Genomic DNA, 13420 nt, shown 5'->3' with positions numbered 1-13420 from the left:
GAAGTTAAGCGCCTGGTGTCACAAGCCTGTCACTATTCAAAAAGTATACAAAGGAAAGGAAAGCTCTGTCAGTTCTTCAGTTGAACTGAGTTTAGAAAAATGCAATTTGGCTGAAAAGGTTGGACACAGTACCCCAGAAGTCAGGACTTGCAAAAAGGGACAGCAAAGACAAAATAACTTAATTATCTCACCCAGTAGCTTGTAACACTAGACTCTTAATGTAAAAATGTCTCAAAACCTCAGGTAACCTTAATTTGATTGGTGATAGGAGGGCTTTTACCAGACTGACACCACACTATCTTTCCAAAAATAGGTTAATATTGATTTGTAAACGGTCAGTGACATTTCCCCATAGGTTATTCAAACTTAAAAATAAGCAGGCAGTTACTGCTCAGTCTGCTCATAGTGCCTGCTCTGTTCTACTAATCAAGCACTTCTTTCTGCTACCATATTAAGAAGGTTAACCGAGCCACGTGCCGGATATACTAGGCGACGTCACGTTGTTTACATCTGTAAGGACGGAGCTCACTCCTCCAACCAACGACCGCAACACAAGTAGCAGGCAGCAGTGGTTAAAAAAACAGCTAAATAATGAATGCAGCTTACAACTGTGTTGACAGCTCCTAGCATTACTTGTAATGTAGCTTATGTAAACAGCGCGCACGCGGCTCTAGCGTACTTCACACAAAATGCTAACATTAGCTAGCCTTTACGCTATATTTCTAGCTAGATGTTAGCAGTGTGTCGCACAAGCAGTTCACGTGTGGTCCTTCGCTGCTGACTACAACCACTCCCACCAAGGATACCAGGGACGGAAGGCGCCCATACATGAATTCCACTCACTGTATCAATTAACAACGCTGTTTGGGGAAGTTGACGCTTTGTGTTGCGGCTACACCCCAGGAAGACTGGCATTACGCTTCACAATTACGCAGAGATAAAGTTAACATTGGCTACCGCTAAGTACCTAGCAACATCAACTTGACATCCGTTCACATCACGCACACGAGTGATGCTGCTGTGGTGGGAGAGGCACGGATTTAATCATACAACGTTTGGTTACTTATTCATCTGCAGTGTCGTACGTAACGTTACAAGAGGCAGCCTCGGATACTTATGCATTTAGTTAGGTTAAGTTTGAGCACTTTCTCTGACAGCCGACGTTAGCTAATCCTTATAAAGCGGTAAATGATAGCTAGCGGGCAGTCGAAGGCTATTTGGTTATCCCACTGATGCTAGTGAATTATGAATTAGCGTGTCTTTTCGGGAGCACTATGACAGTGCTACGTAAACCGTAAGATAACAACTTAATACCCACACCAAAATGCATTTTATTCCGTGCACATGTAACGTTAACGTAACGTTAATCACAACATGGAAGGTTTGCACTTCACCCCAGTTACCTACCTAAAGTCCAAGGCTCTGACTGAAAAGAGTGGCGTTTGCCAAAGACGCTACAAGATATAGTGAGGGCTTCAGTATCACTGTTGATTAGAAAAGATTTCCTATTTCTGCAGCGTTGACTATCTCCAGTTCCAGTAGTGAGTGATGTCTGGCTGGTAAGAACCACTGATGTGGATTCCAAAACTACTATCACAGCAAACCCAAGAATTTGTCACTCCGATACATTTTACGAAACAAAGTAAACCTTGATTCACTAATTAATTTGTTACTCTAATAATTTTCCAGCGGGCGGTGTAGAGATTGTATGCCTGCGCCTCCTCTCCTCTCTCAAGCAACTAACTCGCAACCGGTTGAAACCGGTTCAGACTGGGAGATTCCATCTCGGTTTAGTTTTCAGCCGATGGCGCCGCGTAAAGTTTGGACTAGGGTTACGCCCACACCGTGCTGTGATTGGCTGCGGCTTTGGCGGAGACTTCCTAGTTGGTGTCCTATTGAATGATTGGCCTGTCAGTTTATTTCAATTCGCTCAAGCGCCCACGCGACTACTCCGCCCGGACAGAAAAAGAGGGCAGACTCTCATGCAGAGTGGACCTGTACATGACTCCGCTTATCAGAATAGCGAATAAGTAAGCGACCACTGTTTATTGCCACTCCTGAGGGTCAAGTTATATATTACCTTCATTAATGTCAATGCAACATAGCATTGCTGCTCGCGCGTACAATTACGAGGCGTAAAACTAATGCCATTTAATGATTTTATCCACTTAAACTCAATGTAAAGGTTTTACTACTTAAAAACGTAATATATCCTGAAAGTCCTTAAGTGGCTATCTCATGCAGGTACACTTTTGGGTTGAATGATGTGATAAACCGCAAGTACCATTCATTTGCCTGTTGCTTGTAAGCTGGTAATTTTCCACCAGCCACGAGTGGGAGTGGTTACATGATCATGAACGCACGGGGTTAGAAAAACGACCTGGATGAGAATTTGTTTCCCGAATGGGCAACAGTACTAAAGTGGAAGGCGGACTTTGTAATTATATAGTGTCAGAAGCAGCAGAGACAAAAAAATTGTAGTAGCATTATCTATTTCTTGCTAATCGAGAGCCATATTCAGTGAGCACCGCTGTCAATTGAGGATGCAAACATGACAGCGTTTTTTTTTTCTCCTTTGTGGTCACGTGGTCGAGCGCGCTACTTGATGGAAAAATACTGGATTTGGTGTGTAGTGGAGACAGTACACAACCCAGTAAAGTCATTCAGGGAGGATTTTTCGAAGGGCGTTTGAGTCTTTACCCAGCAACACTGTCTACCATTCATTTCTTTATGTCTCGGCGACCCATAGAAACATGTGCAAATCATTTCTGTTATTTGAAGTAGGCTGGTGCTGAAAGGCTGTTTGTGCTAAGTCACATCGTTTCTGTGCTGTGCTGTTGTGTTCTGTTGGATTTGGATTGGAAAGCAAATGTCGTTTTGTCCTTCAACGTTTTGGATCAGTTGATGAAAATGTGAAATTGCAACAAAACTTGGCATTACCTTAGTTGTGTTGTTTCAGGGTTGCATACTGATCATTATCAGAAGTGCATTATAATTATTCAGCTCATTGCATAGGCTGTTATACCCACAATGCATATCGTAATGCATTACATTGCAAGTGGATTTCTGATTATGTAGGTATCATATGAAGGTGCAGAGTATCATTATGCACCCCCCCCCCTCCATCCTTTAAAGAAAGTAACCTAAAATCTTATTGAACTTTTCTTCAATAAAATATGCATACCATTTTCCATCTATAATGTAAGCTATTGGATCTGTGCACTGCTGGTGTGTCAGTGTCCACTGGATCAGCCTCACACCCCAGACAGTTGGCCTATATCTGAGCCTTTGTTATTAACAAACAAGATTTCAAAGCCTATTATCTATGTGTTGATTCATGAATGCCATTTGGTTTGCCCTCCAAGCTGTCACATTTCTTGAGTCCTCTACCCTTGGAAGAAAAGGAAACACACGTTTCCAGACACAAACAGGTCAGCCCACTTTTGAGGAATACAACAAAAAAAAAATCAGTGTCTCAAGTTCAACTTAAGACGTACAGTCTGTGGGATAGGGGATATTCATATAGATCTATATAACACTCTTTGTCTCGTGACTGTTTGCTGCTTTAACTGCTGTGGTTTATCATGTACTGAATGCTCACAGTTGTCCACACTTGTGATTTTGACTGTGATATCAGATTTGCAAAGCATGCAGGATAGACTTCCATATCCTCCATTATGTTTTTTTATCTGATCCATATGCAAGAATATTTTCTCAATACCCACCCATTTTGCTTAAATAAACACAAACTTGCATGTGTGTGTGTGTGTGTGTGAGAGTACCTTCGGGAATAGGTATTTACTCAAGAGAATGTATCACGTATAGTCACTGGCAGTGAAGTCCTGGTGAAAAAAGTTTCTCAACTCACATCATCGATGAAAAGTGATCTTCATAAGGCAAAAACTTCAGAGGAGTGTTCACTAATACCTTTCACTGAAAGTAGGTCATACTTGACGAAGTTTACATCAGTCTGACATAATTAAAAATAAATGTACTATGAAAACCTGCGTAATTTCATTCAGAGTGATTTTGTGCACCAGGAGTCAACTGCCTTCAGGCGCTCACTGTCAGCTGAACCGGGCTTCTTTCATAGTGCAGTGCTGGAATTTATTGTTACACATGTGTGAAGTTTGGAGGTAAGCAACCTCAGTCAGGCGTAGGCTGGTTAAATCTTGTTCTATCTGGTTAGGGCATGGTAGTCCATTTACATAGGCCTATATTATCATTGCACCACACTAGGGGGCTGAGCTCCATGTGGCAATCAACTAAAAAAACTTTGAAAGTAATTTGTTGGGCTGGCTCCTACTGCTGTTGACCCAGTGCCTGAATGTTCAGCCTTGGCATATGAGCCTTCAACAGTAAAAGGAGAAATGAAAACTGGTGCACAATTTCTGAGGCATCACATGATAATGCCAGTGTGACAACAAAACTTCAGTTATACTGTCGGTCTCCTGGACTGGTCAGACCTGTGGGATCATTTAATGTGCTTGTACTTGGTGATAGCTGGTGCAGGAAATAATGACATAAAACAAGAATACTCAAGTGCCTTTCGATTCGCCTGCTGGGACATATTACATAAACAAATAACAGCGCCATCTTCTGCAACTCATGAGTTTTAAAATCGCTGCATTTGAGATGTGATCCTGGAGCGCCCTCTGCTGGGGCAGTGACAGACGGAGTGACTGAAAGCCACACTCAAACAAGCCTATTTATACATTTAAAACAGACATAAACCAACCAAAGAAGAATCAAGACAAACTTGACTCGTGAAATGCATGTTATAGACAAGTGTTTTACATAAAAGAAACAAGTACAACCCAAAATTCAAGCTGTAATGTAACTGTTCAATTGCATGAAGAAAGATAAACACGTTCGTGCAAAAGTACAATAATTCCACTAATTCATGGAAGACGTGACAAATCAAAATTATACCTAAATATTTAATCAAATGTCATTATTTGTATTTGATATATCGTTGTTATAGTGTAGGTTGCCTTTTTTGGAGTATATGGGTATTGCTCTGAAGTCAGATTCTCCCAGACTGCTGAGCTTCATCCAAAGTCTCTACAGGTTTTGACCACATCCATTCATATTGTTAACCCCTATAGTTCTGAAGTCAATTGATTAATCTGTTGCTCTCTCATATCGCTATCTTCAAAAATCGCTTGAAGACGCACCTCGTCCGAGAGTATTTACTGTGCTCTTTCTGTCTCCCTCCATTTCTCCATTCTTCTTCATCTCTCTCTCATAATCTTCTTTTACGTCACGCACCTGCAAACGTTTGGCACTTGTGTCAGCTGGAACATGAAACTGAGTGTTGAGACTCGAATGCTTCTCCTTGACCTGTGCGGCTCGGATTGTCCTTCATTTGTAGCTTTGGACAAAAGCGTCTGCCAAATGAATGCATGCAATGTGTCGCAGCACGCGTATGGGTCTACACACTTCAATTAGCTTAAGTAGGTGTGCAGACAGGGACCCTTGCAGGAACAGGCTGTCAATTCAAAATGTGATTCTATGTAGTGTTCTGCATAGCAACTTTAACAAGCTCTAATTTTCACCCTTGATCATATTTTCCAAATTCCCCAATTTAGTGGAAAATAGACAATCCTTGAAACTTCACAGGGGCTATAATTCAAACGTGGTCATCACAAAAAGTACTGGTATCACTGTGACCTCATCTCCTGACCTGGATCTTCTGAAGGTTTCTTCAAGCTGAGATATTAACCTTAGTGACATGACCTATTATTAAGGAAATTAAATTGGCCAGGCTGTTATATTTTTACAGACAGATTACAGACAATTAGTCAAACCAAGTGAGCCTCCTTCAACAATTTAGGTCACATACTTTGAGGCCTTAGATCGGAACAAATTTAGAGCGATCAGACAATATGTTGCTGAATCTTGTCCACATAGGAATATGGAGCTAGATTCTTTCAGGGTGGTTTGAAATGTATTTCACCTATAAACAACAGAGCTACTCAATCCTCTTCCAACAACATTTTTTTAATGTGTTTAAAAATCCCTGCTCAAATCAGGTCGTTTTGACCGATTTTAATACACGTCCTAATATGTTCTACAACTGTTTTAGGGCTCTCTTTAGTGGTCAGCTCCGATAAAACACAAGTTTCATTTAATGCAAAACAAAACCATCTGTTCTGTGTCGAACTCTGCCTCAATAGATCATACTGTATATAGTAAAGAGAGGATAGTGATTTTCACACAGTCAGCATGGTTCTGGCTCAAGTTCAACCTAAAATTTGGGATCATGAGTGAGACTTATGATAAGTGCAGTGATTACAGTGTTGCCAGTAGGAGCACCTTATCTTTGCAGGAGTGTTTTGATGGAATCATGTCCCACTGAAGATGTGGCCTCTTGAAAGTGTTTTTGATTTGTCAGGTCAGAGTTCATGTTTGCACAAGCTTAATTCTGGCAATGCGTGTTTATCTTTCTTTGTGCTTTAGCACTCAGTCTGCATATTTAGATATTACTGATGGCATAGGCCTTGTTCACGACAGGCGTCACAGCAGAAAAAGCACAAATTTCTGATTGTGTTACTAGTGACATTAGCGAGGGCTCCGGACCCTGAAACCGAAGCAGCTAAATGGAATTCAGCCATCATTAATTTTATTATTTACACTGCTGTGACATGTCAAAACATCTTCTGTGGGAAAGGGCTTATTGTCCAGCTATTCATTTTCACTAGTTATCCATCACACCAGCAGGCTTGTCTTTTCCTTTACTTTAAGTCCATTGCTCTGTGCTGTAAGTACATGTACACCAGTGGATTTATTTATTTATAAATCAATGTATGTATTTATGATATTTGCTTTATCATTAAATAATGACCGACCTCCACCTTGCTAGACAGCTATCCTTGAGGTGGAGCAGAGCGACAGTGACTGGGGAGCTTGCAGGCAACCCTAACTCCTTAACCCACAGCACATAACCCTTTGGCCACTTTGAATCAGTGACCATTTGAAATATACAAAAAAGACGCGTAAAAGTAACAATATTTGTCTAAAGTTAGTCTGCGGTAGTGTCTAGTATTTCAATATAGAATCATACACCAATTTCAGATTTCCTAGATTTAATCAGAAAAGTGTCTAATTATAAGTGTAACTCTAACAAGGTTTGGATCTGTCTTGCCTATTATTGTCAATCAACAAAAACGACAAACTAAATAATAAGTACAGCTTTCAGAATTCAAATTCAGTGCTTCTGGTATTGATTTATATTTTGGTTACAAATCGATCATCGATCGAGACACTGATGAGAAAAAATAATCTGTCCAAGAATTACATCCAAAGTGTGTAGTTCTTTTTTGTGAAAGTAATGTTTCTGTCATTGAAGTGTGTCTCTAAAATGTAGCTGTATGATGACAACCCTAAAAAGAAACTCTTATACCAAACAGTTGTGTTTTGACACAGTCTCAAACTTCACAATACCACATAATTCACTTTGAAGCCACTGAATTTTTTACTAAGAAACACAAAACTGACCCATTAATGACCTGTTCACTGTTTGTAGATGTGACCCCCACTGGCTCCATTTCAAGTGACCTGTATGTTTCCAGGAAAAAGTCAGCTGCATATTTGTCAAGTACAGCTGTGACAACAAGTAACACTTTGTGAATTAAAAACTCACGTCAGTGCTCAAGTTAGGATTCAAATGAACTGAAGAACAAGTCCAACCAATATTCTTCATTAATAATTTCAAATACATCCTCAAATACCTTCAGCATTCTTAGAGACAGCATTTAGTTTTTAAATTTAGTCAATGTGATCATGATCAAAGGGTACATATTGTAAGCCCTGATGATCTATGATATTTATCTTAGCTGGAGGAACCAGTTTGGGGGCCCCTAGGGCAAACTATTCCCCCCCCCCCTACACACACATGCACGCCCTCCTGCTCTCTGTGCATTGTGTATGAACCATGTCGGCCTCCGAGTTCCCATCAAATACACTGCAGACAGTACAATATAGACGAAGGCTTCTTTATAATCCCAGAGACGGAGAAAGCAACCAGTACTCCTCTGCTTACACCTAATAATACTGTCAAGACCCAATTTAGGAGAATCACATGTATGCCTAAAGTAGAATAGCCTCGGTCACAGGGATTTACCTACATTTGCCACATCGTTCTTTCTTTTAAAAATCATATATGATTTTTTTTTAAGTTAACTTTATTTGTTAATTTTTAATATCTCCACTAGCAGTTACCGTGTCAAATGAAACCATGTAGATAAGGATGAAATTGCAGGAAATTGGTCAAAATGGAAACAAAGGGAAAAGCAAACTGGAGCAGGAGGAACGTCTGCTGCTGTTCGAAAACATATAAAAAGTTGTAGTACCACCACCTAGTACCATATTGAAAACTAAAGACAACAAAAAAAGCATGTAAAGAGTTGCAAACGAAATCAATGCCAGGTGCAAGAATAAATCTTTTTGCACCCCTGAGAACGCAAAAAACGTGGGGCAGCATCTTAAAAAAGTGTGCTCTTTAGATAATAGCTTAAAAGAAAACAGCAGCAGCTACTGGGGAGCTAAAGCTGCCAATTTTTTGTCATGCTAGACTGACATTCGTGTTCCCCAGAGGATGAATCCTAATTACTTTGGTCATCCAGTCCAAAATTTCACTTTTAGCAGTTTGATAAGGTTTTAGGTTTTCTGTATGCTAATTAGTTGTCCACTTTTCCCGTTTGTGGAGCTTATTACCAACTCACTAGGAAGATCATTCTGCATACCAAGACCACCACTTGCCCTGGAGACACAGTTATAGGTAAAGCTGGATCTCACCTTCATAGGATATTATAAAAAAAAAAGTCCGTAGGAAGAGTAATGAAAAAGGCGATTTCCATATATTTCTATGATCGATCGAAATGTCACAAAGCAGAGTTTAACTATGTCCCCTCCACCTGGCACTCGATGACATTTTGCAACTGTTACTGAATTTGAACTCCTGGGGTCATCGTTCACTAGATGGCGCTGTCAGAATGATAAAACAAGACACTTCTGTTGCATTGATAAGTGTGCAGCTACAGACCACTTTACTGGAATTGCATTGCCAGGAAACAGACTGCGTTGAATCAACTTTAACTTGTTAGAATATTTATTTTTGAAACTGTTGTCTAATTTATTTTTCATTTTTATCATAAGCACAGCACTAAATTATATTTGTAGCTCATTTGATGATATTTCACAAATGTAACTACATTTCACCTCGATTTTGTAAGTGTTTGACCATATTTTCAATTGAAAACAGCACTCTATACTAGAATGTTAATGGTCTCCATGTGAGAGTGAATGTTCAAATCAAAAGCCCTGATACAACATTGAATACAAGACCGGTTTCGCTCTTGTTCGTGTCCCTGTATACACGATGAGTGATCATCTGTGTGCAGTTGTGTCTTGGTTTCTCACCATCAACAAAGAATGTTCGGATACCTGGATAAGGTGTTTACATGCCACAGTATCCTGGTTTCTATCGGAGTACTCAAGGTAGCATATCCAGGTTTCTCAAAACCAGGATAAGGGTTTATCCAGGTTTCTTAAACCAAGAGATGATGTTTAGATGCACACCACATAACTGGGATACGTTAAAAACAAGATCATAACCGGCATATTAGTTTGCATTTGAACGCACTCATTGTTGCCGGGCTGGAATACTGAACCACCTGGTGTTTACTTTCGGACTTTCGGAGTTTTTGAAACCTCTACGTGTAGGATGGACATGGACAAACAGGGATCGCCTAAGATGATTTGTCGGGAAGTTACTAATTTAAAGGTAGGGATGGACTAAACTCAAGCACTCAAAAGTGTACTCACTGCTCTCTGAAAATATACACAGTCTCAACCACTTCCAGATGTCAGTTTTGAACAAATGTTTTGCCCTGGCAGACGATAAAAATCTTTGCGAGCCGGAGCAGAGAATTCACTGCTGAGGATCTGCTCAACATGTCCTTACCTTTTGGATATGTTGTTAGTGTTCAGGTAACTTTATTACAGACTGTTTTATAAACTTCTTTTGGATATTTCACTCACTTTCTCTTCACAATTTTCTTCACTGTTCTCAATAGTTTAGTAAAGATATGATTATTTTGTTTCCTCTCATGACTCAGAAAATAGTGAAAAATGGAATCACATGCGGCGTGGTGACTTACTCTAACGCTGATGATGCTGCCGTAGCCGTGATTAAACTGAACGACATCAAAGGGTTCCTTGTGGGTCTATCGAAGCCCAGAGAGGTCAGAGAGGCCCACGCGACTGGAAGATCAGAAAGTCAGAGTGCCAAACCCCCCCGTCTCCTAAAAGATAGGTTTAGTGACATGCCACCACAGAGACTGCCCTCTCTGCTGGACACACTGTATCCACCGGCTTACAGCCAGGTAATAGGACATTTGAACTTTTATTATTTCTGCTTTGTGGTGGATTTTAGATGCCTAGGCTCTGTAGAACGTCTGGTTTTTAGATGCCTAATTTAAGTAAAACTTCTGGTTTCCATTTGCCAGACTGTGTGTCTTCATATTGGTAACTTGCCCAGACATGTCGATCAAAGGTACCGGGTGCTCAGCCTCCTCCCTGCAAACACGACCAATGTCAAGGTACTAACTTCACAGCATGGGTCCTGTAGAGGAGCAGCTTTGGAAATGGGGTTAAACACGAGGAACAGTGTGACAGCTGAATACCTCTAATAATAATGAATGTGATTTGCATATTTTCACTTCACTCATCTACGCGTTTCTTTAAGACTTTTAACAGTTTGATTCAAATTCACCTCAAAGTGATGAGATGTACTGAAAGTTTGAGATGCTGTTATTGCTGCAGACTCCCAACATGTAATTTGACATTATTATGACCTTACAGGTGGAGAAGAGAAGAGCCCTAGTGACACTTCCTGACATCTCCACCGCGTTGTGGCTCATGGATTTCTTAAATGATCTCTACACTGGCTCCAAACGCCTCCGTGTTTCCTTTGCACACCATGGAGGTGCGGCATACCCTGCAACGAGGGCAGCACGCAGAAAACACCATCACCAGCACCGCGGGCTGCTCTAAATCCTCTGTGTACTTCGGGATCTCTTGAGACTGCTACAGCTAGAGCGCTGGAGTAGCCAGCCTGATCAAATAAATAGTTTCCACATGTTCAAAACAACACAATAGCACAGCATAATATTAATAAATACCCGTATCTCTGCAGAGTTGGACACTTTATTGCAAAACTGACTAAATGATTAAACTGAGCAACCTACTCAGAAGCTGAAAAGTAGTAAAAAGATTTGGAGAATTTTGTAACACACACCAGGTGCTGTGTAATGAAGAGTAAAAACGTGCAGCATGCATGTTGTATTCAGAAATATGGGAATTACAAGTAGGCCTACCATCAAAAACCTGGACATAGAAGGCGTCACAGGTTCAGACTCATTTGACAACCATCAAACCCAAGGACCGAAACTTTTAAACAGATTTTTGTTCTTGTTGATCATCATTTTCAGTGTTTTCACACACATGCTCATATAGTCACATTCATGTCATGTCAGATTTATGTAGTACAAGCTTGCAAAAAGCCTTCCTAATGGTAAATATCACTAAGATACAGCTGGGGGAGGTTTTCTAAATCAAATGGCGATATAGATGATGGTCTTTTTGACTTAGTGAGGTCCACTATTAAAGTGACAATATTTTGGGTACGACCATATTAGCAAAGGTTCAGATTTATATTTGAATATTTACTTTTATCTTAATCTTACCGTAATCTTAAATAAAGGAGTCTACTTCACTATCCAACTATGTTTAGGGTTTGTTTCTGTCACATGTTGTATATTGAATAGCAACAAATGCTCACGAACCCTGGAAGCTAGAGAGAAAACTCCAGCAAGAAACATGAAAATTGTGAAATTATAATTGCCAAATTTCTTCAACAAGATCAACAAAGCTCAAATTGATACAGGTCTTATAAAGGTCTTTTAGCATCTAACTCTCACAAGATGTATATACCGTTTTTATATTGGACTTGAATTAAACACCGGGTCCAGGGTCTGTAGTCAGTCATGTGCTGCACTTCTGCACATCAGCCACTAGATGGACCTCATATGTTATAGCTAAGACACACTGTATTACATTGCTTTACAACCATACAGACAATTAGTTGTTGTTTTTTTTAATCTTTGGCTGGGGTTCCACCTTTCTATTCATTCTAACTTCCAGGGAAATGGAAGTTGACCCTGCTCAGATGAAAACAACTGCAAAATACAAAAAGTGTAATTTAAAAATAAATAAAAGGTGAATAAACACTTAGTTTGCCAACAGATCATGTGTCTATTTGTCGTGCCTCTAATTCTACCATATAATGTTACGTGCTTATTATTCTCATATTTAAAACTTCCCAGCTGCCACTTTCAGGAAGTGGCTGCTTTTTCATTCTATTTCCATTTTAATGTAGTTATATCAAACATAATCAGAGCAGGAAGTTGGTTTTGCTGGAAAACTTATCTTAAGAACTCTTAGAACTCCTTACTTACATGCTTACAGAAAGTGTTTACTGGCTAATAACTGAAATCATTTAGCAGGTTGTAGTTTTAGTTCTACAAATATGACAAAGCAGCTCCTGAGGCGGAAATGAACTCACTGGCTGCATTAATCCTCACTTGGCCCATGACCTCAGGGCACGTTCACACCAAGTGTGTGTGTAGTGATTTAGTTGAACACTGGAGTGTTTTCTCCCTTGGCTCAGTTCGTTTGGTCAGGTGAGAGCATTTGAAATAAAGTAGCAGCGAATAACAAACACTGTAAGACAGTAGAAAATGTGAGTCTCAGCGCTCCTCCAAGAGAACTGTGTTACAGCTCATTAGAGAGGTAAGAACAAACTGAACAAGCTACAGGAAACAAGCTCAAAACATCAGGTTTTGTGTTGTTTCTATGTATTCCTCTCATATCTCACCAGACTGATGATGTGTTCATTTTATAATCCATCTATCATAGCTGTGCTAACTACCTGTCGTGTTTCTCTCATGTTTACCTATCTTTAACTTTCTGCTCACGTCTCTCTCTTTTTCTACTTTCTTGTCATCTGTTGTTGACATTTATTTTCATAACTGAATGCCCGTTGGTCCTTATCCATAGGGTTTGACTGATATGGCTCTTGTTTCAGATTGGATTACTTCTAAAGTATCTGATAGTGAATGTTATTTATTCACCCAGTTAAAGGGACACTACACTGATTTAATATTGCACTTTCAAAAAGATTGGGGTACTAGTGAGAGACAGATTTAAAAAACAATGGTCAAAATTGAAGCAGCAGAGGCCGAGATATCTTGACTTTTAGTCCAGAGTATCGGTCAAGCTCCAAAAAACACTGGATCCTACACTTCCCACAATGCAACTCAATTGCATTTCATTAGACCCTCCCTGGAGATTTTTC

At 39.9% G+C, this 13420-nt stretch overlaps 2 protein-coding genes across 2 annotated transcripts in view; one reads left to right on the top strand and one right to left on the bottom strand.

The window, feature by feature from the left end:
- xpo1b (exportin 1 (CRM1 homolog, yeast) b) overlaps positions 1-1799 on the bottom strand; it is a 29188-nt gene extending 27389 nt beyond the window's left edge. Inside the window, exon 1 of the mRNA XM_044215432.1 lies at positions 1408-1799. The gene's annotated coding sequence lies outside the window, so the exon portion shown is untranslated. The remainder of the gene's footprint in view (positions 1-1407) is intronic.
- Positions 1800-9337: 7538 nt separating this feature from the next.
- LOC122884924 lies at positions 9338-11199 on the top strand. The gene is made up of 5 exons (XM_044215441.1): positions 9338-9787; positions 9901-9993; positions 10122-10388; positions 10512-10604; positions 10867-11199. Exons 1-5 carry the CDS (start codon positions 9728-9730, stop codon positions 11056-11058), a joined length of 705 nt encoding a protein of 234 aa, XP_044071376.1. The 5' UTR covers positions 9338-9727; the 3' UTR covers positions 11059-11199.
- Positions 11200-13420: the final 2221 nt, after the last annotated feature.

This window comes from Siniperca chuatsi, linkage group LG11, assembly GCF_020085105.1.
Source record: "Siniperca chuatsi isolate FFG_IHB_CAS linkage group LG11, ASM2008510v1, whole genome shotgun sequence".
NCBI lineage: Eukaryota > Metazoa > Chordata > Actinopteri > Centrarchiformes > Sinipercidae > Siniperca > Siniperca chuatsi.
This window is presented reverse-complemented; position numbering and strand designations above follow the sequence as displayed.